This window comes from Boleophthalmus pectinirostris, unplaced genomic scaffold (assembly GCF_026225935.1).
Source record: "Boleophthalmus pectinirostris isolate CB_2022bp ecotype Guang Dong unplaced genomic scaffold, ASM2622593v1 HiC_scaffold_7, whole genome shotgun sequence".
In the NCBI taxonomy this organism is placed as follows: Eukaryota; Metazoa; Chordata; class Actinopteri; order Gobiiformes; family Gobiidae; genus Boleophthalmus; species Boleophthalmus pectinirostris.
This window is the reverse complement of record NW_026571473.1, coordinates 27,627,118-27,652,510: the sequence shown is the minus strand read 5'-3', so window position 1 is coordinate 27,652,510 and position 25,393 is coordinate 27,627,118. Positions and strand designations below refer to the sequence as shown.

Below are 25,393 nucleotides of genomic sequence, written 5' to 3'. Positions count from 1 at the left end.
GATAAAATGGACTAAGACTTGGGAATCGACTTGGACTTGAAGGTCAGTGACTTGGGACTTGACTCAGACTAGAGGCCTGTGACTTATGAAACACTTTTAAATCTGAATTCATTCTGTTCTGACTGCAATGATTCACTCTAAAATCTTGTCAAGACATTGCAAAATAAAAATTACATTTCTACAACACTTACATACTCTATAAATACTCATATATAAATATACTATGACTTTATAAATACAGTTTATTTTAAATTTCATATAAATTTAAAAAATCTAAGATATTTTGGTTTAAAGACTTGAAATGACTTGAAGCTCAACGCAGATGACTTGGACTTGACTTGGATTTATAAGCCAGTGACTCGAGATTCGACATGGACTTGCCTGTCTTGCCTGACTTGACTCGGACTTGAGGTCAAAGACTTGAGATTTACTTGAGACTTGCAAAATGATGACTTGGTCCCACCTCTGACACTTACCAATGTACACTTAATCCACTGATTATATTACAGAAACGAGCTTTGCGAATTATCCATAAAGTTGGATTTTTAGATCACACCCATTATCTTTTTATTCAATCTAAGCTCCTAAAGATTCCTGACCTTGTAAAATATTATACACTGGTAATTTTATTCAGAGCATTCAACAATTTACTACAAAGTAATCTTCAAATCTTGCGCTATATGAGAGAGAGAACTTATAATTTTAGAGGGTATGGAAATTTCAAATCCCCAATGTTCGAACTACTTTTAAAAGTTTCTGTGTGTCTATATGTGGCGTAAAACTCTGGAACAGTCTGGATACATGTCTCAAGCAATGCCAAAATATCAATAAATTCAAGCTGTCACAGTATATAGAAAGTGGGTCATAATATTAGAATAATACTTCCTTGTGGAGTGCTGGTTTATGTTTGTTGTTTCCTTATAATTGCTGGTTTGTGACATCCATTACATTACTTATATTTGTTGTCTGCTACTATTGTCTGTATCCTTAACCTTACCATTGTTGTTATGCTTATGTTATACTACCAAGCTATACTCTTTGTTTGTCTTTAATTCATATAGTTTAATGCAAAATGTCTAAAAAATGCAAAAGAAAGCTCACTGTGTTAGATTCGAAGAGGGGGGTGAGATTAAATAAGTCCTCCTTTTTGGGCAATTTTTTGTTGTGGTTATTTTTATTTCTATTATGATTTCACTTATGTTACATGTTCCATTGGATAAGAATGTACTTAACTCTACTTAAATACATAAATACAAGGTAGTATATTACACAAAACTGACTCCCGTGAGATTTAAGCCATGTTAGAATGTTGTTGTCACATCAAAAAAAAAATACCCAGAGTTGTGTTTTGATTCATTTACATATGTCTGAGTAATCCTTCATTATTAGTCTGTCTAAATCTTCAAAGATCACAATGCTCAGTTCCACACCTCTTACCATTGTTTAATAGAGAGAGGCAATTCCAAGGCTGAAGTAATCAAAGTGACTCACGTGAAGGTGTTTAGACTTTACAAAAACAGTGGAGCACTTCCTCTTGCTTGGTATAATTGGTTGCTTATTTCATTAAAATGATAATATAGTAAATAAATTATAAATATTTGTAGTTGATTTTGAGTTTTTTTTTAATCAATATTGGTGGGAAACAAAATCTGCTGAATGATTTGAGAAAAATATCTGATTACTATTTTTCTGCGATGTATATTTTAATAAAAGGATTCTGTTCAAAATTCACACAGAAACTGAGATATAATGTGACAAATGCCGACTTTCATGCAGAATAAGACTAAGGACAAGGTATTTTATTGTTTGCAGCTTTTGCGATATGCTAAAATACGGCCATTCAAATTACAATTTCGAACTGACTGTAATTAATCATGAGCCCAAATAAAAATGGAGAGACTATACTGTAATAATAGTGATTTAAAATTTGTATTATAGTTGATTTATAAATCTACAGAGTAAGAATCAATGACTTTATATGAACATACTGTAAATTTCATTGTGTTAGTGGTGCTGAACCCACTGCTTCTGTCAGGTATATTTCAATCATCAAGATTCAAGGACTTACTGTCACAAGGAACAAAGAAATTACAATTAGAGCAATAAACAGTAAGCGTGGCTATAGTGCAAGTATTAACACAAAAGTCATGAAGTGCAAATAGTCGCGAGGTAAACATGTGCACTAGTGAGGTATGTACAGAATGCGACACAACAACATGACAAGATTAGGTGTCTTTGAGTTTGTTTGCTGCATCAGTATATGAAGATAATGTGACTTTTTGACTCTGCTGATAAAAAAAATGACTCAATACAAATAAAATATAGTTCTGTTATGTTTAAAGGTGCATGTGCTGTGTAACTTTTTGGTTGGAGGTCCATCACTTGCTTGTTTCTATGGATATGTCATTGCTCTACTGTTCCACAATTTGACATTAAACAGCTCTACTTTACATTTATTCAGTTACAGGTGGTTTTAAAGTTCAAAAATACCTAGAAAAACAGATGTTCTAACTGTGAGCAGGCTCGCCTCTCCATAGACCTGACCTGTAACATGGCCTGGTTTGGTTTCCATGAAGATATAAAGGTTTAATATCATACTGTGAAACATTCCAGACAAAGCAGTAACATCTCCCTAGAGAAAAGTATTATTTTTAGACTACAGGGACAAAAATGAGACTATGGGGAGGCGGGGGGAAGGTAGCTCATTTCAAAGCAGTCCCAGGAATCACAAACTATTATTTGACTTTAATTGTGAATAAAACGAACTCCACCTGAGGTTATCAAAGCATGGCCCAGAACATAGTGTGGCTATCATAACCAAGCAGCAGGTTGAGTGTCTGCCAAACATCACTCATCTTCACTCCAGTGTCCTATTAACACACTTACACCAGACAACAGAACAACTTTCAATTAATACACGCGACAAGATCAACTATTACTAATAAAGTCATGACAATGTAACGACCCATCCCCAAATCACGAGGGCGAGCGGCTAATTATAGAGAGGGGAAAATGACAGCTTGCATGTGATGTTATAACGCAAAATGAAGCCAGGAATATTCTGAGCCTGGTAATCAGTCAGTGATACGTGCCTAGCGTGACTCCCGATTCATTAATAAAAGGTGAGCGTCAAAGGTGGGAATATGATCTCCCCTTTATTGTATGGCAAAGACAGACAAAGCACCTGCAGCGGCCCGAGGGACACGATGAATAGGATGGAAGGAATACAACGGTGAAGGGCGACATCTGGTGGTGGAAATGAGAACAACTAGAGCTGCAAGGAGAGTGTTTAGATTCATAGCTTTTTCTTTTTTTTTTTTTTTAAGTCTCAAAAAAGTGAAAAATTTTGCTACTTCATTTTAAAAGGTTTGCAGTGGTCCAAAGTTATTCCTCATTTACCTTTCGCACCTTCGCTTAACTGGGCGCAAATTCTACTTATTCACCGTGATGAGTTTACAACTTTCAGAGGACAATTAGCATGCTAAAGTTGCACTTCCTGATCAAAGGACCAAACAACTAGATAACTAGATACAGATATTACGAAGACATCTTTCTTATCCTGACCTAAAGAGCTGCTTATACAATACTATCTGTATTGGGCAAGACTGGTCTATCTTCATGGAGACATGAAGATAGACCAGACACGCTGTCAGGCCAAGTTACAGGTCAGATCTGTGAAGAGTAGGGTGATAATATTTTTTAAATTCTAAACTGGGATTCACCTGGGTTGGTATAAATAAAATTATGAAAAGTGCATCTAAGATTGTGCATTCTTGTGCCAGTCATAATCTGAGGTAGCCAGACTGGCACCACCTAGTGCCTCCACTCAATTTCCTTTCTCTCCAGCGACTAGGTCAGGAATCAGAATACACCTGACAGTCTGCAAGAACCCTGGAAGTTGTAGACCGCACACTGGCCAATCAGTGAAGAGCTGTGAAGCCGGCAATTACTTGGGAACCACTGAACATTCTGGCGCATTACATACGTTTCGACCAAATAGCAGCAATTGGTTCAATAAAAAAGTACCTGCCTACCATTGAACGAATGAATCCTAATGCTGCGACATCAGGCTAAATCTGAGGGGTTTCTGATGCTGCTTTTTTGTTTGTTTGTTTGTTTTTTTTATGGTCATTTGCCAACACGATTTTCTTTATTTTGGCAAAACAAATGGCAATTTATGCTTTTCTTTACTATTAGCAGGGATCAGATTAGTCAAAAATTGTGACAGTCCTGTTTTAGTCCTGGTTTAGACTCAATGTGGTCCTGGTTTAAGCTAAGTTTAGTCCTGGTTTAGATTAGATTGGTCAAAAATAGGGACATCTGGGACATTTCTTGTTTAAAACTGGGACAAATCAATGTGTTTGGATAAATCTGATGGAACAGGGGACACATAAAACCATCTGTAATTGAATACATGTCAGGTAGAGCTGTTTGTTGTCATACTGTAGAACAAAGGAAACAAACACTTTTAAAATTAAATTATAAACTTCATCTGCTCCACCACCTCTGTTTTATAACACACATCGATGAAGAATTGCTAAAGAAAATGACAATAAAAAATGTAAATAATGATCAAAAATGTAAATAATGATCAAAAATGTAAACAATGAAGAGAACACACTTGACTTCTAAAACTGTGATCTAAAAACAGCCATTTGTTAAACCTGTGTGGTCTCGTAACATGTCTCTGTCCTCACAGCGCAGTCAAAGAGGAGCCTGTCCAAAGTTCATCTGAGGGAATACAGCAGCCTTCAATGAAAGGAGCTATTCAAGATTAAGGCTCTCCACCACTAAAACAGAGCCAAAAAGTTACAACCAAATTCACCCCACTTCTGAATACTACTACTGTTTATACAACTAATAGAAAGACCAGAAGGTTGGGTGTTCAATTCCATCTCCACTGCTGCTGTGTCCTTGACTTTAAAACTTAAATCAGGTTATTCATCTTTTTTTCAGATTTATTATTGATTTACTAGTCCGAAATTGGATTAATTCTAGTCTAGAGGTGGTTTATTTTAAGATAACTTGTCAAGTAAAATTGTCTTGCTGCATGGACGGATCATTTCACTACTTTTAAGTCATTTTCTGATAGATGTAAGTGTTTTTATCTTAAATTTTGGCCAAGATTTTAAGCAGTTCCCCACTCACGTACACAAAAATTTTCACAAGTAGAGTGGGTAAAATGTCGTGCTCAATGACACAACCGCAGAATTCAACGGCAATATAGGTAGGAACCATACCTGCTTCTTGACAACTGCAACAAACAATTAGGGCTGCACAATTTCTAAAAACAAAATCAAACTGAATTTTTTTCTGTGTTCTATATCTTGTCAATAATCCTATCATTGTTATTTTTCTATATATAAATATATATTTTTTATTTGACCATATACATTTATATAATTCTGTCTTATTTGACACTTGTCTCTTTCTATCTTTTTTGCTACTTATTTAGAATTTATTGTTAACATTTATATTTTTTATTATATTATATTGTGATGTGTGAGCTTCTGTGTCCAAATAATTTCCCTTGTGGATCAGTAAAGTTTGTCTAAGTCCAAGTGTTGCGCTTTAGACTCAGAGAAGACTGAAATGTGAACTGACTTTTCCAAATATGTTTGTGCTGCTACTGGACAGGAGATTTTTCTGTTTTCAGAGGACAGTTCTTTACCACAATAATTATTGTCACAAATTCACAAATTGTGATTTTGACTCGATATTATGTCACCTGTTGATCTAACCTTTTTGGCCCATTAGTACCAATTACATTTACTCTACATGACCAGCAGATGGCAGCACTCCACACACAGACAGCCTGAGTGGGTATTATGAGTTTTAATGTTGTCCCAGTGCTGAATAATGAATGCGCCGGGGAAGCTGTGAGTGGAACCTGAGCCGTGTCTCAGTTATGGTGACAGCTGTTCTCACACACACTATGACAACACAAGTAGAGCAGCCAGAGCACAGCAGAACAAGCAACACAAGCTGTTTAAAACCACTAATGCACTGCCTATTTCTCTTGACACTGTGACGCACAACTGCACACATTTTCAAAGGTCACAATGCCATAAATGTAGGGATGCAAATTATGATGATGATAATGAGAATTTAGTTACAATTTTAAATACTTTTAAACCAAATAAAGATTCAAATATGGTGATTAGGGATGTAACAATGTCCAAATATCACAGTATGATATTATCACAATATGCATCTCACGGTACGATATTTATTGTGATATTTTAAAGAGGCTAATATAATTCTAGATAGGATATGTTTGTGTTTTTAAAAGACCTTGACAAGATTTTGGTGTGAGTTATTACCATCATAATCCCAGTAATTCAAGTAAAAAACATATTTCTTCATGTTGTGTGCACTGAAATGAATCATGGGATATGTAGTTTCCTGTGTTTATAAGCTGTTGCAACAATAAAACCATGCATTTAAGCAAAGGAACTTGTGATTCGATATTTTGTGACAGCCCACGATATTATTGTGAGACTTTTGACGATACGATAACACAATATTTCGGTTATTGTTACATCCCTAATGGTGACTGAAGGCTTCAAGATGGAGAATGTTTATGAATAAAAGTGCGCGAAAGATCAGAAATGATTTTTTACTGCTATGACATTTTGGTTTAATAATGTCACTGTCTTTGTTATTTTAAAAAAGAGTAGTTTGGAATGCCTTTAACAATTTGCATAGTACAATTATAATGATCAAAACTGTATTATTTTATTAGCCAATTTGTCACAACTATTTTAATTAATGAAGTCTATATTGAAATGTAGAAGAAAATGACCAAACCTATTGACCCAGAGAGAAAATAATTTGTACTGAATCAAAATTTGCTGTGAACTAAATTAATTTACATGGTTTATTGAATTTAGAGTACAAACTATTAACTTTTATCTCCAAGTTGTAGCTTCTGGCAGAGCTTTAGATAGCTGCAGTCAAAGTTGGATGACGACCAGCTTATTTGCAGGAGCTATTTGCTTGTTTATATTTGCACCATGCAGTGGCTTTAAAACTTGGGATGTGGGTATGCAGTGGAGCAGTGACCAAAACATGTTTTACATCAACATGCACATTACACCACACAAACACTGAGGCATACAGTGTACTAGAAAGCAGGGAGGCTTCAGATAGGCCAGTTGCACCATTTTAGATATGATTTTAGTCCAGTACATCATGGAATGTATTGGATCAAAAGCACTTTTTCAGTATCCCGTCTTAACAATATTGATAAAAATGAAAAAGTCAATATTTTGGGGGGTATTCCAATAACGAAATTCAGATCCAATCCAGCAAAAATGAGTTATAAAATATCTAAGCTGAGGTATATTTAAATCTGAGAGACTTTGTAGATCTCACAAACTCTTTGCAACAAGGTTAATATCAGATTCATTCTTTTTAGACTTAGACAAAATTTATTGATTCACAAGGGAAATTATTTGGACATTTTCAGGCATGTGCATCGCAAAAAAAACAAAAAAAAAACTTCAAATGCACACAGTGAGCAACAAGTCCCTCACAACACCTACTATATGTATTTATCATTCAGTAAATGACAGATTAAACAATATATTTTGGGGTTCAGTATTTATCATGTGTACATTTTCTTTGTAAAAGTGAGATTTGGGGTGTTATTTGTTGTAATATAAGATTTGAGCTGTAAAGGGTTAAATAAGTGACTTCTACTTTTATTTGGTTCATTCTGTTGTTTATTTGTGGCAGCTCAAGCCTCTTAATTATACAGTAAAATTAAAAAAGTGTTAACTAGGATTATCCTGCTTTGTGTTAGTGGCATAAAGTAGTTTCAGTATCATCGTAATATATCTTTGTAGCGATATATCATCCTTCTTACAATATTCTCTTTTGGGAAAAACACTAAATTTAAGTCAGGTTTTACTATTTAAAGGTGCATTGTGTAACTTTTCAGGTGGAGGGATGATATTGCGCTGTCTGGAATGTTTCACAGTAAGGCATTAAACTTTTCTATCTTCATGGAGACCAAACCAGACCAAGTGACAGGTCAGATCTGTGGAGAGGCGACCCCATTCACAGTCAGAATGCCTGTTTTTCTAGGTATTTTTGAGCTATAAAACCACCTGCAATTGAATAAATGAAAAGTAGAGCTGTTTAATGCCATACTGTGGAACATTCCAGGCAGAGCAATGACATAGAAACAATCAGGTGACGGACTCCCCACAAAAAGTTACACAGTACACCTTTAAATGTAGACTAGTTAGTTGAGGTTCAGGTTGAGACAACTGTGAAAATACATTAAATATATCACTTTAAGCCCTAATTTAAAACTTTACAACATAAGTTTTCATTTTAAATCACCTATTTTTCCAGCTTTTAAAAAAATTATAACAATATATTCACATTTTGCATATCTTCAAAGCCACACAATAGCAGTATTTCTAGTCTGTTGACCAGTTGCAAATGGACTCACTGGGTGAACAGAGGTTCAGTCCAGTCAGTGAGATTGTTGTTGTATTTTCTTTGGCCCTTTTGTGGTCTGGACAGTGACGTGTTCAGCTCTCTTGAGGACAAGTGTGGAATTTGAGTCGAGGGAGACATAGAAAGGGGTAGAGGGGAGCGAGAGGGAGACTGGGCGAAAGAGGAGAGAGGGAGAGGAGAGGAGAAGAGAAGAGAGGAGAGGAGAGGAGAGGAGGGGAGGGGGCGCCACTCATAAGATTAAATAGTTGAGGTCTGGGACAGTCTCCAGGCAACAGGTCCAGACCACATGATCCAAGGCCCACTGAGACAATAACACCAGTGAGAGCATCTGGGTTTGCACTGGGCAGCTTTACACAGGTGAACAGCATGTCATCAACTATTAATAATAATAAACCCACCAAACTGCACTATCAAGTTCTATCTGTAATTACTGTTACTGGCTCAGGTTTTATCAGCTTAACTACATTAAAGATGATGGATTTCAGCATTCATTAGACCTTCTACATTTAAAGATGTGAGAGGTGCAAGAAATGGGCAAAACAGATGGACATTTCGGAAAGAATACAAGGTTTTCTCAATCACGAGGAACTGACGATGCAACTACAGCATCATTCACATTAAATAGAGGTCTTCAAAACAACAATCAAAAAGTTACTTGGCTGTATCCATAGACCAGGGGTGGGCAATTATTTTTCTCATGGGGCCACATGAGAAACAGAAAATACTGTGGGGCCAGGCCAAAATGCTAAACTCAATTCTGCATAATATTTGTAGGAGCTATTTGCTTATTTTGTTTATTCTAATGTTTTTTTTTTGGTTTTTTTTTAACTAATTTTGTTTTGTTAATTTGCATAATCGGTCTTTGCTTGCCAATTTGTTTAGTCTAATTTGGTATTATTTACGTTAGCACCTTTTCTGTTTTGTTTTAATCTGGGTCACTTAGGGGATAAAAGAGGGTGCTACCCGCAGACCAAGGTGCACCTGTGTGGGCCTATGGTTTTGTGCCAATTGATGTTGATGTTGTTGTTTGCCTAAAAACTGGAAAAAAAATCTTGGAAATACAGCTCTGGTCATGGATATTGATTTGTTTTTTTCTGTCACTGCGTAAACCACAAACTTTTGTTCTGAGTTTGCTCACTGCGTTTGTTACTTTTCTTGACAAATAGTCACTGCAACATTAATTGTATTTCTTTATAAAAAGCAGTAAATAGCATTGTTTTGAGGAGCTGATAAGACTGGTGAGAGTTTATGTCATGACTAAGCAATGGAAAAGTGAGGTGCCTTACAAAAAATGTCATTAAACAAACTCCTCTAAAATAAAAGCAATACAGCTTTAGTCCATGTATGAGGTAAAATTTTAAAATATGTTTATTTTGTAATTCCAAATGAAGTTAAACGGGCCAGTCAGAGTCAACTAAAGGACCGGGAGCTGCCATAGACAGTGGACTTCTATACAGTCTACACACACCAACAATACATTATTCATAATACAAATTTTGAGTAGCTGTATACAGGTACAGTTACAGTAGTTTATTTGGATGTAGAAAAAATTACTTTCCTAAAATCAATATATGGCATACTTGATCACACAATTTTGTCTTAAGATTGTGCACAATTAGTGAGAAAAACACAAAAAACCACTCCTGTTGTGAATGTGATTTTTCCTTCTCCAGTCAGTCAGAGGAAAAGCAAAACCAACAGTGAAACAAACCTAAAGCTGTTTTTATTTTCTATGTTGCCTTTTTACACTACAAGTTAAATGCAACTCAATGTAAAAAATATTCCAAGAATCGAGAAAACAGTACTCTGATTGGATTGGGTATCGGAATACTTAAAAAAAAACAACAAAAAAACAGGAAAAGCACTCAGAGAGCGCAGACCTCCGCCAAGGACTACAGTCCCCCTCATATTAATTGTGTTTTCCATAAATATTTGTCTCATATCTTTCAATTTGGAATATGAAAGAGGATCCGATTGTCCATCCCTGAGTCAAATTTCATGGGGTTTGGTCAATAATTAACCGAGATATTGAGAAACTAAATTTTTGGCCCCATTTACCACAATGTTAACTAAAATTTCAAAGTGATCCAGAATCCAGGATTTCTTCCGGATCACCCCCAAAATGAAATCAGTTCACATTTCCAACAAATCCTGAAAATTTCATCAAAATCGGTCCATAACTTTTTGAGTTATGTTGCTAACAGACAAACAAACAAACAAACACCGGCAAAAACATAACCTCCTTGGTGGAGGTAATAAATACAAATTTATGGAGGTATTCTGTATTCTGTAACTATACATTAAAAATTTTCAAAGTATTCTTCCCATTTCTGCCCATACCACAAATAGAAGCAGACAAAGACATAAGTACAAGAGGCAACATCATAAAAAAAAAAAAAATAGTAATTGAAAGCTGCACCATCTAACTTTTCTGATGGAGGGTTTGCCACCTCCATGGAACAACTAGGCCAAGTTACATTTCAGATCTGTGAAGAAGTGAGCCATGGTATCGGAAAGAATGCATGTTTTTGCTAATTGAATAATGCAAGATAGACAACCACATAATTTCAGGTAAAACAATAGCCTAAAAATCAAGAGCTCTCCACCGAAAAAGTTCCTCAGAGCACCTTTACCAGTCAGTTCATTCCTATTTCATTAGGGCGACCAGAATTTCTAAATAAAAATAATAAAAAATTGGTGGCTGATAATAATAAGTTTGTCAAATGAGTGCGTAATTAAGAAAAATTGTTATGTAGAGACCATTCATGACTAACATGTGGACCAATATACTCGCATTTTCTTTGTGTTTTGGTCGTTTTTAAGAAGACTTTTTTGTATTTTTCTTAAACAAATTACAATATATGCCTCTCTTTACTGTTGGCAGGGATCAAACTGGTTAAAAATAGGGACACCTGGGACATTTCTTGTATAAAACTGGGATAAATCTGTGGTTTTATATAAATCTGCAGGGACAGGGGGCACAGGTCTCAAAACTGGGACTGTCCCGGGTCAATAGGGACGTCTGGTCACCCTATACTTCATACAGTCGTTGCAACACCTGTGACCCGCACCATCTGGAGCCCGGATGTAAACATATGTCTATTACCCAAAAATAGGACCTAATACATTTGGGTTTAAATTTAACCCCATCGTCATTTTGCGTTTAATCCACAAGATCATGGCCAGTTTTACAGTTTTCACGGCGCTTAAAAGTTGTGTGCTTGTTGCGCGTAAATGAGGCGTTACTCACCTGTCTTCTTTGGTGCAGTCGGGGTAGAAGTCTGTGTAGTCTTTCATGCGGAGAGACAAGTCCCCGGAGCAAATCTGCAGTGTTTTATCGCTCGGGCAGTTTTCCAGTGAAGATCTTCCACACCGAGGCTCATGGAGAAGCAGGAGGCACCGACATGAGCCTCACGGAGAGATTTCTACCGCTGGTGTGGCGCTCGAGCGCAGCCTGTTCAACTTCACAGGAGGGTAGTTAGTTACTGGTATGAAACAGCGCCCTCTGGTGTATGTGTTAAAATCTACAGTGAACTTCAAACTGAACAATTTAAGAGGAATCTAACTTTGAAAATTTAAGACACAGTATTTAACATTTGAGCTAAAAATAGACCATAGACTACCTTATGAGTTAATCATATTTCAATCTCTCATTATTAGAATATCATATAAAAGTTCAATATTTTTCTCACTCATTTCATAAAGTCAAACCTATATATTATAGAGAATCATAGTGAAGCTTTCAAGCATTTATTTCTTGAATTTTTTTAAATGAATATGGCTTACAGATATCAAAAACCCAAAGTTTAGTTTGTCAGAAAATGTGAATATTGTGAATTGTACAATATTGGTCATGGTGCTGGATAGTAATCAGCTAATTTGCTCAAAATACCGGCTAATGGTTCCTGAGACTTTAAATGGTCTCTCAGTCTGGGTCAGTGGGCTACAGAATCATGGGGCTGCTGACTGGACAGATGTCTAGAAGACAGTCACTGACACCCTTCACGAGGATGGTATGCCACAAAAGGTCATCGCTAAAGAAGCTGATTGTTCACAGAGTGCTGTGTCTGAGCATTTTCAGAGAAACTTGAGTGAAACAAAAAAGTGTGGTAGGAAAAGGTGCACAAGCAAAAGGGATGACCACAGCCTTTAGAGGATTGTCAAGCAAATTCATTCAAGAATTTCGGGGAGATTCACAAGGAGTGGGCTGAGGCTGGAGTCAGCACAGCGAGAGCCAGAACACACAGACACACATTATCTGTAAGCCAAAATTTCAAGAAATAATGGTTTAACAGCTTCACTCTATGTGTAATTTATATAACTTTCTGAAAAGAGTGACAAAAAATATTAAACTTTTTCATATTCTAATAACTGGAAATAGACTGTATTAACAGACGGCATGCTATGATTATGGTCAAAATAATTGATGATTAACAATAATTAAAGACAGATAAGTAAAAGATAAGAGAAAGATAAGCTATAAACACTGACTGTTAAAGAAATATACTCAAATTAATATGTGTCATGAACTTGAGTTAAAAAGACATATTAAGAAATGATAACCTAAGTTCAGTATTTAAATAAGTATTATAGAATTTTACTTGTTAGAGAAGAGAGAACATCACAGATAAGTAGATTTTTGTCTGCACATACTGCCGTTTATGCCTCTTATGGTGATTACCATTTTGGCATTATATTTGCTTATTGGCCCATCCTTAATTACTATCACAATTTAACCCATAAACACACCAAACACTTACTTATAAAACACGGTTCCTTTATTGCTTAAAGAATACATTTCTGTTGCCGAGTGAAGGTTTTTCACAACTAGAGTTACTCATCTTTACACTGAGGACTGACCAGTCACAATGCAAATATCTGATACTGCACCCAAGAAGAGGAAAATAACAAATTCAACCAGGATATCAAAAGAATTTTACAAAGTTAACTTACCCTCATCACGGTTAACACTGTCCTGAAGTCTGAGCCGCTCCTCTAAATGGGAGCTTTTAACCAGTCCCATCTTTGGTACTATCTGACAAAAATGATCCTGAACCGTGAAGTCGAATACTGTGGGTGGTTCTAAGCCAAGAAAAAAGCACAACATAGGAAATATTTGAAAGAGCTAAAGATTTAACAAAAGATTCATTTGTTTCACTACTTAACAAAAACTACTCTGGTATTCACAATCCCTCAAAGTGTTCTCCAAAGAAACAAACCGAAAAGCGCAAAGCAAATTGTAAAAATGACCACTAAAGTACAAACGGTATCTGCTCGGATGTTTTTCTAAAGAGCGTTGTCCTACACCCAATACAATGGAGTACAGCAACTCCTTACTTAGTCACTCACCACACCTGTGCCATCAGTGCATCCCATTCACAACTACAAATCACTTATACCAAAATCAACAAGTAAAGACGATGTGTTCCGATGTCAAAAATCTTTCTCAAGGGTCTATTCAAAGTCCCCAAGTGATATTTCTCTCAAGTTCACCCCATTTGTGATTTGTTTTGATGTCCAAATCACGATCGCATATCAACAAATTACAAAATCGACAGGACGTTTACGAGGAGGGTTGCCACGCTCTTTCCGAAGGGTCTTGTAAATGCCTCTCAAGATATTTTTTCATCCAAGCTTGTCCCGCGTGCGAAGTTCAGCAGCTCGTGTATAAGTCTCTGCGCAGCGCTGGGAGAATGAAGGTGTCTGGACAGTGAGCAGACGTAAGGAAGTGCAATTCTGGGGAATTCTGGGAATCACATGTCGTCGTCATCCTCTTCGTCCTGGGAGGAGCCGGCCTGCTGAGCGGCGCTGGCGGAGGCTGCAGCCATCTGCGCCTGTGTGATGGACAAAACATTATTCTAGCAGGTGTAAGGGAATATTGTCAGAGTGTAGCGATATTTTAACCCTAGCGACATTCAAATTATAGATGACTGCAAATGGACTCCAAATTTTTGATAGTTGATTACTCATGGCATTTCTATTATAAGAATTTATAAAAGGGCAACAACAAAAAGAAGAAGTTAGTGAGCTAGTTGAAGACTTGCTATGTTTTGGTATTTATTTCTAAATACAGCAGATTAAACTCATGAATAATCTTCTTTTAAAGACTTTTAAAGTAACATAGAGATACAAAGTAGTTTTGAGAGCTTTTGTCACATCCACTTTTTAGTCAACTAATCAATTGGCAGGCCATGTCTTCCAAGAATGTCTTTAGTTGAATACAGCCCTAGAGGTAACATTAGTAGAAAACTGAAAGCGATCCTCCATAGAGGGAAAATATTAAACTTTAACTTGTGCTTTCAATTCATTTCTTTAAAGTGCACTATGTAACTTTTCTGGGAAAGGATCAGTGACCTACTTGTGTTTTGGAATTATAATTGTTACTATGTCTAGAATATTCTACTGCATAATATAAACTTATTTGTCTTAAATTTATCCAATTACAGATGTTTTTTTGCTTGAAAACAAAAACTCTCCAGTGTCCCAAGCTCTAATGACGTTTAGGGCAACATCATCTCCCACTGGGCACCGCCGTTTTCCAACATGGAGAGCAGCAGAATTGTTTCTTTTATCAAGTAGCTTTAGGTGAATATTGTGATTTAAAATGTCTAAATTATAAAATAATGATCAGCTGGTGTCATTAATTATATCTATATAACATAAGCATAATAGGTCTTGTTCTTGGCTTGACTTGAATTTTTAAATTAAACAAAATTTGGTCGCTACCTGTTGCGCTGCCTGCTGCATCTGAAGCCACTCCTGCTGAGCCAGCTCTGCCTGCTGCTGTCGGGCCTGGGGACAAGAAGAAAGGAAAGGTTAGGGGACGTGTTTCTACATAGCTATGTGCAAATATTTATCATACACATAGTGTGAAACACTTCAATGCTTAATTTAAGCAAAGGTACTGCCAACACAAACAGTTCATAGACATACATAAAAAAATGTGACAGTTGTGTGTTGAACCATTCATTCACTGTCATTTTAATTATGTATGATGGTCCACAGACACAGGCAGAGTTAGGAAGAGGAACATGAAAAAAACTCTCTGCAAAACAAACAAATTAGGCAGGTATTTATTACAATGCAAAACAACCGACTTAAGAGTGTTTTGTTTGCAGCAGGTTTTTCTGGCTTAATTTACAGATGTCAGTGAAGGTTATCTATTCAAGTGACTCACTTCCAAAATAATTTGGTGTCTTTAGTCTTACCTTCGCAAACAGCTCCTGCTGCTGTCTGAGCAGCTCCTCCTCTGGGATGCCCAGGTTCTCCAAACGAGAGCTGGCCTTCCTCCGCTTCAAAGCCACGGTCTTACACTCCTGCAGCACGTCCTTTACCTCTGTGATGTAGGAACCGAAACCCAAGCTTTCCAGGGCTGTGGTTTCAGAGAAAACAAGCAAGCGTCAGTGATGCTTATCAGTTTCCTCTTTATTACAACAGAAATTGGCCTGAAAACTCAACTAACTTCAAACAACTATAACACATGTGTTGGTATTAATAATGTGGGACATGCATCTAATTGAGGTGATATATTCAAACAGGATTTCCTGTAAAGACTTTTGAATGTTGTCCTTTAACTAACTTGTTTCATTGTTTAATTCTGTGGTAGCTTATTTCCCTAATTAGAAACATCTCATGCAACATAAAACAGACTTATAAGTGGCGGCTGTCTCTCACCATTGATGACATGCTCTGGAGAGATGGTCTTCTTGTCGGACTTGTTGCAGATCTCGTTGGCTTCTGAGGAGATGAGGTGGATGAACTCCGTGCAGCAGTTCACCACCAGCTCGCGGGCATCGTTGGCCACTCGCACATTGGGAAGTGTTTCTTTGATCATTTTGTTGATAGCTGCTCTGGGGATGGTCAGATCGTCGTCGTTGCCCGAGGAAGAGGCCATTGCAGCAGAAATAAAGTCCACAAGATAAAACAAAACAAAAAGTTGCAAACGTCGAGGGCCTGTTTTCACAAGTTGGACACGGTGCAAAGAAATAAACAAATCAGCCAAGACACTCCTTCCTTCCTTCTCTTTACTCAGGCTGGCGTGTTAGCTTAGCAACGTAGGCGGATAAAATTACTTCCAATTTTAGCAGAGCCTCCTTTTTATAAATTTGGAATGTAATAAATGCACACAAAATAAAAGAATGGGGAAAGCTGGGACAATCAAACAAAGCAGAACAAGAAGCGATGGTCCCAAGTCGAAAGACAAGTGAAAGCGGAGCGCGAGAGCATGAACTAAAGTCCGCCTAACAATGAAGCGCTTCTGCTATTTTCCACCTAAATACGACCGAGCCGATGAGACACAAAGGATCATCACACTCCGCCGGACAGTTACGGCTCCCCGGACCAGCTAAAGAGGCAAATCATGGTGAATTACATTGAACAGATTTGTGCTCATTTATAAATGTGTTGCAGAACAGGCAGCGGTAGCATTAGCCGCTAGCCCAGGGCAGGCCGGATGTTGCGTCGCCAAAACGGATGATTTGGAAAGAACCTCTACCGCCATCTAGTGTTTATTAATTAATACTTTAGGTTTCTCTTTGAAGGTATTTTATAAATTCACTTTAATAATAATAATAATAATAATAATAATAATAATAATAATAATAATAATAATAATAATAATAATAATAATAATAATAATAATACATGTGTTTTTCAATTATAATAACACAACTTAACAAAATTAAATACACACATTTTATTACATTACCGATAAATAACAACATAAAATTGATAGCTAAAACTAAACAGCCACAAAAAGGATGATTTTGCAGGGACAGAACCACTGCCACCAGGATTCTTTTTGAAGATAATTTTTTATAAATTCACTTTACTACTACTACTACTACTACTACTACTACTGCTGCTGCTGCTGCTGCTGCTGCTGCTACTACTACTACTACTACTAATAATAATAATATTTTTTGTGTGAGTGTTTTTCTATTATAACAACATAACTTAACAAAATGTTATACACACATTCTACTACATTAACTATAAATAACAAAAAACCTAAACAGGCATATGAAATCATAATTTCGGCTATAAAAATAAAAATAAACTACCTAACTACAGTGAATTTAATGAACGTGATTACAAAGCTAATATGAAATGTTTTGATTCATAGTTAAGCTCTAAGTGTAAGGATTAAACATTGTGTAATAATCTAAGAGGCTTATTAGAGTATAACTTGGCATTAAAGCAGTTGTTGCTACCACAGAGAGTAGTCTACATATTTCAACATCTTATTTCACTCATTTTGTTTCAGTGCCTTATTTTCCATTAACGTCACATATGCTTTAAAAATGCCTTTCCTTGGACTAACATTTCTCATACTTAAAGTTACTGTAGATCTTTAATCAAAGATTATATTCTAAACACTATACTTCTGTGGTTCAGTTTATGATGAGGCATTGTCCTTGTCCTTGTCTAGAGTGAAGCTCTTGCGGCTCCTCCAGCGCAGCAGCTTGAGGAAGTTGAGGCTGGCGCTGAACAGTTTGTCATGTTCAAAGACCATCTTGTAGAAGGTTTCTATGGGCAGATCTCCGCTGGGGTCAGCGTACTTCAGAGTGGTCATGGGAGTGTACAGTGTGTTTGTCTGGTGACGGAACGGAGGATTCTCCATCGTGATGATCTTCAGAGTGTGCTGAAACACAGAGGGGACAACTTATAATAACATGCATTAAACACATTAAACACACTAAACAATGCAAGATATAGTCATCATTATAAATATTTAATCTTACTCCAATAATAATAATTGTTAATGAATTTTTTTATTAATAGAAAATCAAGAAAAAAAAATCAAAGCTACAACCATGATGTCATTATTTGTGAAGAAGAAGAAATAAAAGGAAAAAGTATTACATGCTGAATGTAATACTTTTTCCTTTTATTTCTTTTTTTTTTCTTATGTGAAAAATTGTACTACTTATTAAATTCATCTATCTCCAAGGAAACAAGCATGTAAAGCCACTAAGCCAAAGTTACGGGTCATATGTTTTTGAAGGTATTTTTTAGTGCTAAAACACCAATAATGGAATAAATGCAAGAAAGATAGGTCCACACTGTGGAATATTTCAGGCAAATATGTCTATTGCTAGGCTCTTAAGTGTGTTAAGAGGGAAAAATAATGGTAGCAGAGCCCCACCAGAAAAGTTACAAAGTGCCTTTAAGTAGAAAAAGGTTGTGAGATCTCAACTTGAATACATTTTCGCCAACCACATCTTAACCACCTCCCACAAACATCACGTTACCTCTGCGATGTCCTCTGGTGTCTGTCCCATCGTCTCAAAGATCTGGCCATAGTTTTTCAGATAGACGTTTGTGAACATGTCTGCAGTCACTTTATCAGCTTTACTCAGGTCCACCTTCATTCCCTCCTCAAAGACTTTACGCTCGAACTCTGTGATGACCGGACCAGGCTCAATCAGACTGATACTACCACAAGGATTATAAGAAACACAGTTATTATCTCAAACAAGATGTGGGGGAAGTAATAGATATCCGTAATTAAGTATAATTACTACTGCAGCAAAATAAAATGCAACTGAAATTTAATGTTGACCCTGTCTGCTCCCTTCACCTGAGCACTTTCATGAATTAATTGACATTTTATATCAGATGGCCTTTCTGAAAAACATGTACATTCATTTAAAGAGACGTTAACAGAGATTACATCATATCACATCAAGTTTTATTAACCAAAGTGGAACCGCTATACAGTTTGCAAATTGGCAGCACTGCAATACAAAAGCTACTATTAATGCTAAGTATTATTACTGCGTGTTCCAAGTACGTACATGCATAGAGTTTAACTGTTATTCTTCTATTCTACTATTATTTCTACTATTATTTTTCTACTATTATTATTAAAACAAAACAAAAAAAACCTCTACATATTAAAGAATGCCATTTTTGAAAATAGTCTCTTGCTATTTTCGCTGCTTATTTAGAATTTATTACTACCATTTATATATATTTTTTTACTTTTTGTTATTATAATATAATAATGTTTGTCTAATACAGTAATACAATAAAGTTCTTCTAAGTCTAAGTCTAAGAGATTATATAATTGTGCATAAATTTACAAGATCTTCTATTTAAATCCTATGAAAAATTTTATAATTTCCTTTTATTAAGTGCTTGTAATTTTTAGTTCTGGTTTGAACCCATTTTAATTTAGATATAGACTTGGCATGGCCCTGTTATAGTCCTGGTTAAGCCCTGATTTACTTCTGGTTTAGTTCAGGTTAAGTTCCAGGCTTAGTCCCATTTCACTGACAGTTTTAAATTAGTGTTTGTGAAAGTTTGAATGCACCCTAGGTAGAAAAAGTTTGAGAGGTCATCTTGACACTGGCTACAGTTACAGGCGCACCCTAAATCTGATAATTATCTGATTTATTTGAGTCATAGAACTATTAAAATAATGTGTAAAGTTAGACTTAGACTTAGACAAACTTCATTTATCCACAAGGGAATTATTATTATTATTTGGACACAGTAGCTCACTTTTATCATGGTCCTTCTGATTACTCAGCTATGGATTTTGTGGTTTATCTGTTATTTAAATAATCTTAAATGTCCAGAAATCAGATAATAATGACATTTTAGCATGCACATGAGCAAAGCCACTGTTTTTTTGAGAATTTAGATTTTAAAAACATTGTCCAGATGACTTTCTCTTGAACCACTCGTAGATGAAAGAGGGATTACACAAACCTATTAAAATCTATCTTTAAATAAATGAAACAAAAATAGCTATGTCAAGTGAACCTGTTGATCTTTTGCATTTGGACGGCAGTTGCTGCGTGGTGTCTGTTGTGTTAAGACTTGTTTTGGATCTGGGCGTGATGCTGCTGACACATATTTAATCTGTGGCGAGACAATACCATTGTTATGTAACACTATATGTACTTTAGGACTCTCCCCATGTGAACTGTCTCTCTGCTCTCAAACTCTCTGCTCTTGGACTCAGTATTCAGTGTGTATCTGATGACTTACTTCAGATTGAACCTCAGGGCTTGAACAGCTAAACTTTCACAAAAGCCCTCCACGGCAAACTTGGAAGCAGCGTATATGTCGTTGAAAATAATTCCTGAAAGTGCACACAAATGGTTAAGAAGACTTTTTTATGATATAAAGGTGTAACTTTTCTGGTGAAGGGTCTGTCATTGAATGTTCCACAGTATGACATTAAACAGCTCTACCTTACATTTATTCAATTACAAGTGCTTCTATAGCTCAAAAATAACTAGAAAAACAGGCATTCTGACTGTGAGTGGGGTTGCCTCTCCACAGATCTGACCTGTAACTTTGTCTGGTTTGGTCTCCATGAAGATAAACAGGTTTAATGTGGCAGTAGCTCAGTTAGTAGAGAGTTGGCAGTTCAAATCCCACTCTCTACTTAATAAAACATCATTGGTTGAGCGGTCAAATCCACTGACCCACAGGTTGGCGGTGTGATTCTAGCTCCAACAGATGAATGCTGTTGTTGTGTCCTTGGGCAAAGACACTTAACCCACCTCGCCCCTAGTGTTTGTGTACACTGGTTAATGAGTGTGTGTGTGTAAATGGGTGAGTGGTTCCTTGTTTAAAGCGCTTTGAGTCCCTTGAAGGTGGAAAAGCGCTCTATAAATATATGACCATTTACCAGTGACTACCATACTGTGAAATATTCCAGAAAAAGTAATAACATTTCCATGAAGAAAAGCATTTGACGGACCCTCCACCAGAAAAGTTACACAATGCACCTTTAAATCTATATTATAAAAGAATAATAGGGTCACATATCAACTTTAGTCTTGCTTCTAGATTGTAAGATAAAAATCACATAGTTTGAATGCACAATTTTGTCCACACAAACACCGAACTATTGAACTCTTCACATTTTATGGCTTAAAATAATGTAGCTTTTGTAAAGGAAACAATTTATTATTATTATTACCACCGTTAATATCTATCACACAAGTAAACTGGACTCAACACAACGCAACACAAGCATACAGGAAAACAAAGTCTTAGTTCAATAACAGAAAGTGTCCTATAACAGATAATGTTTAATATGGCAAATCAGACTGAAAAACAGCAAAGAGATATATGATTTATTTAATGTAAACTGAGAGTATTTCCCAGGTTTGGAAGATTTTTAAGTAGAAAATGGGCTGGGAATAAACTCAAACAGGTACTACAAACAGGGGAAAAAGCAGAATTGCACAAAATGCAAACAACAGAATTCAGGTTCAGAGTTTCAGATAAAGAGCTTGAGTGTCTTGACAAGTCAACAATCTAACAAAGACTGACTGAACAGAGGGAGTATATATAGGTTAACCTGGGATGTTTAGGGAATGAGAGGCAGCTGTAGGATAAAAAAAAAGGAGGTAGCAAAAGGAGGACCGGAACAGACTGGGAAATGATGCTGGACTGGGGAAAACATGTAAACAAAAGGCAGAACTGTGACAGCATCATGCTCTGAGGATTGAAGCAGTTTGATTACGACCAAATGTGATAACTACTACATCTACCGTATCATTATAACATGGTTGTAAATCAAAAGTCAATAACGAAAGTTCAACTGATTATAGATAGATAATATAATTGTGTCGTTATGTGATTATTGTTGTTGATGTGTTATGAGTAGGAAAATTGTACGGAATGATAAAAATGTGGGGCGAATCAAATTACTGGGCTTGTTTCACATGCTTCTCCACCTCTTGAAGCTACCGTCTGTAATTAGATTGGCCTACGCACTCCTGTATTCTCACATAACATATAACCACAAGATGCTATTTCTGTTCAATAGTGCGTCAGCTTTGGCCCGACAAAAGAAGATCAGAGAGCACAGGTGAGGATAAACAAAGGTTAGGTTAGGGGAGAGGCCATTGATGTAGTGGGCATTTTTGTAAGTGGGGGTATTGGACTCAACTTACTCAACTTGACATGCCGAAATACACACAGGTGGATGCACATGGTAGATTGTTTGTGTAATAAACAAATAAAAAAAAACTCCCTTTGAGTACAAACATAAAAAGTCATAAAAAGTCCCAGTAAAAGTCAATAATATTTGATGTGATTTTTTTTACACAAAATGATGGAGAATCAACATTAATGCTTTTCATAATCACCTACAGAACATAAAGCATAGGCTACAACACATGCCCAGGACTGAACCACGACTAAAACAGGACTAAAGCAGGACTAAACCAGGACTAATCTTGGACTTGAGAGCTCGAGAGAGAGAACCCTGAGCACGTGGAGCAGGGTGTCCACAAAGCTCAAGCGGGCGACGGCTCTGTGCTGGTCCTTTCGCCAGTGGTCACCCAACGGTCTACGCGGGAGCACCTCTGGGCCAGTCCCTGCACACAGTCCTGGTTCATTTCTCATTTAGTCCTGGTTTAGTCCTGGTTCAGTCCTGGGCCCTCATGTCTCAGGTCACTATATGACAGTACTGCAGATATCATGAGCCTATGCAGTTTGTTTTCACCATTGCCAATAGCTCCGGTTTGACTTTTACATTTTAGCCATTTTGTATTTGTTATTTTTTTATATCTCATGTCGGGAAAAGTGGGTGAGCGGCGTATCCCTTACCCATAACCTTACCATGCCCACTACACCCCTGGGAGAAGCCATCTACTGGTGAAAAAAATCTAATAAAACTGCACAAAAACAAAACAATAAGAAAAATAACTATTACATAGCGTTACAGCTCAGATGTTCCTGCTCACCTTGGATACCCATGACACTGCTGATGACCACGATGTGCCCCTTCTTCCTCCTCTTCATGTCGGGGAGCAGCTCCTGCAGCAGACGCACCAGGCCGAAGAAGTTTGTGTCCATCACCGTCTTCATCTCCTCTATGGTCTGGCACTCGATTGGCCCAATCAGACCCATGCCGGCATTACTTACTGAAATAATACAGTATATCATATCATCTTGGAGCCTTTTAATACACTTTTAAAAAGTGCTGTACATAATTTTCATCATTTTAGGAGATATTTGGTGCTTTGTCCAGAATGGTCTGCATTTTTGAGCCATGTAATACTATGAAACAATTGGCAAAGAAATAAGAACTCAATGTACAAGCAGGTGATACAAGCAGAGTGTGACCATCTAAGCAGAAATACTATGTGTAAAGTGGAAATTTTCTTGTACATTTGACTATATATTTTAGGATATTTGAAATACAAGCTGTACACTGACATGAGATGGAGGATTTGTTCTAACCCACTGCAAATATGCCATCCTGACACATATATTTTTTGAAGGTAAGGGAAACATTAACAAAGAACCTTCATAGAAATACTCAGTTTGGGAAAGAGAATGAAACCCAAGTGGCAAGACCCAACCCCTTTGCTTCCTGCGTAGTGCCTTGTAAAGACTCACTGAGGATGTCCACCTTCCTGTCGGGCAAGCTGTCCACACAGGCTTTAATAGATTTCTCATCACACACGTCCAATTGTTTGATCTCTAGAGTCCGGCCCAGAGCCTTCCCCGCTGCCTCCACCAGAGCCTCTCCTTTGGACAGGTTCCTCATGGTCGCATACACTGGAAAAGATTGGAAAATTTTAATTAATTTTAATGTACTATCAAGTAAGATTATTATTCTTGTACACAACATTTGTACACAACATTAGAGTATCAGTCTATACGGCTCTCATCTATAGGATATATGGACTCCTATTTTTAATCTTGAGCAAGAATCTTAGTTAGGAGTATTTAGCTGGAGCAGGGACAACAAATTGAGTCGATATAAGAGGGCAAGCCTTAGATGTACAGTTAGATGCCTATAAAACCATTATCCATTTATTAGTGCATAAAGTTCAAAATAACACATTTACAGTGGTAATTAATCAAATTTGTGCTATTCAGTACAATACGTACAATTCAAAAATCTTTTGGCGAGCTACTTATAAGGTTGTGGAGATTCTGGTAGCACCTGAGCTACACGTTGGAGACCCCTGAGCTGGAGGATCTCTGCAGATTCTCAAGAAATGTTTTTGTTGCATTAATACAATAAATAGATCTATAATAGTTAATGTTTTGGCTGTTGACACAAACCTTATTTAAAGGTGGATTATATAATCTAGGAGAAGCGTTCATCACTTTCTCTGAGATGTTATATTCTACAGTCTGGCATCAAACTCATCTATCTCCATGGGTCATCTATCTCTGAGGTCAGATCTGTGGAGAGGCGCATCAGCTCACATGGAACGTCCCAGGTAAAAAGAAATAACACTAGCATGGAGCCAAGTAGGTGGCAATCCTGCACCAGAAATGTTACATAATGCACCTTTAATCTAATTACCAATCCATTAATTGGGATAAAATAATCTAATATTGATTATGTAATCTTGTTATATGAAATCTAAATCTCCCATTGCATTTGCAGCACGAATACTATAACCAAATGTTTATGATTGTAAAATGAAAAGCACCACAGCACATTCATCATTTAGTACCATTCCAGAAATACCATATATCCAGTGATTTAGAAACATTTCTTTGGACTAGGTTTGCTTAATGGTGACAACACAATGAAAACAAAGCCCTTCTTTACATTACACTCACCATTTTATATAAATTATGTCTGTCAATACTCTATATAAACCATAATGACATTTAAATTGCAGATTTACCCATAAACCTCTTCTTCTCATCTTTGGCAATGCGTACGGCCAGAGCCAGACCGATTCCCGAGGAGCAGCCGGTGATCAGGACCACCTTCTGACTCATGACTTCTGGGCTGAATAGAAAGTAAACCTTGGTGGTAGTAGTAGTAGTAATGAGTGCCCTTTAGCTTCAGTGTCGTTAATACAGCAATCTTCATGTGGACAACTAACCAGCCTCTAATCCTTAACCCATCCACTCAGCAGTAACAGCACATGTCAGATTAACAGAGTGTGAAGGAGGCTCTGGCTAGATCCTA

General features: G+C 36.7%; 3 protein-coding genes across 4 annotated transcripts in view; all 3 read right to left on the bottom strand.

Moving 5' to 3' along the window:
• The window catches only part of gng12b (guanine nucleotide binding protein (G protein), gamma 12b), a 76,115-nt gene extending 64,299 nt beyond the window's left edge, over positions 1–11,816 (bottom strand). For both annotated transcript variants that reach the window (XR_008633573.1, XM_020918871.2), the window contains exon 1: positions 11,723–11,816. The gene's annotated coding sequence lies outside the window, so the exon portion shown is untranslated. The remainder of the gene's footprint in view (positions 1–11,722) is intronic.
• A 1,416-nt stretch (positions 11,817–13,232) lies between these two features.
• On the bottom strand, positions 13,233–16,936 carry dr1 (down-regulator of transcription 1). Its single transcript, XM_020918798.2, has 4 exons — positions 16,147–16,936; positions 15,681–15,844; positions 15,199–15,264; positions 13,233–14,306 (listed from the first exon to the last, which is right to left on the bottom strand). Exons 1-4 carry the CDS (start codon positions 16,364–16,366, stop codon positions 14,226–14,228), a joined length of 531 nt encoding a protein of 176 aa, XP_020774457.1. The 5' UTR covers positions 16,367–16,936; the 3' UTR covers positions 13,233–14,225.
• A 933-nt stretch (positions 16,937–17,869) lies between these two features.
• zgc:109982 (uncharacterized protein LOC553564 homolog) lies at positions 17,870–25,212 on the bottom strand. Its single transcript, XM_020918966.2, has 6 exons — positions 25,104–25,212; positions 23,851–24,012; positions 23,193–23,372; positions 20,473–20,566; positions 18,726–18,909; positions 17,870–18,115 (listed from the first exon to the last, which is right to left on the bottom strand). The coding sequence occupies exons 1-6, from the start codon at positions 25,198–25,200 to the stop codon at positions 17,870–17,872; spliced, it is 963 nt and encodes a 320-aa protein (XP_020774625.1). The 5' UTR covers positions 25,201–25,212.
• Positions 25,213–25,393: the final 181 nt, after the last annotated feature.

Excerpts from the sequence above, each read along its gene's own strand:
- zgc:109982 (XM_020918966.2), bottom strand. The coding sequence starts at position 25,200 with ATGAGTCAGAAGGTGGTCCTGATCACCGGCTGCTCCTCGGGAATCGGT. Across the intron at positions 18,910-20,472 it reads GCCCTGAGGTTCAATCTGAA|TATCAGTCTGATTGAGCCTG; the intron begins GTAAGTCATCAG and ends TCCTTGTGGTAG. Across the intron at positions 18,116-18,725 it reads CACCAGAGGACATCGCAGAG|CACACTCTGAAGATCATCAC; the intron begins GTAACGTGATGT and ends TCTGTGTTTCAG.
- dr1 (XM_020918798.2), bottom strand. The coding sequence starts at position 16,366 with ATGGCCTCTTCCTCGGGCAACGACGACGATCTGACCATCCCCAGAGCA. Across the intron at positions 15,265-15,680 it reads AGCAGGAGCTGTTTGCGAAG|GCCCGACAGCAGCAGGCAGA; the intron begins GTAAGACTAAAG and ends TCTTGTCCCCAG. Across the intron at positions 14,307-15,198 it reads TGCAGCAGGCAGCGCAACAG|GCGCAGATGGCTGCAGCCTC; the intron begins GTAGCGACCAAA and ends TCCATCACACAG.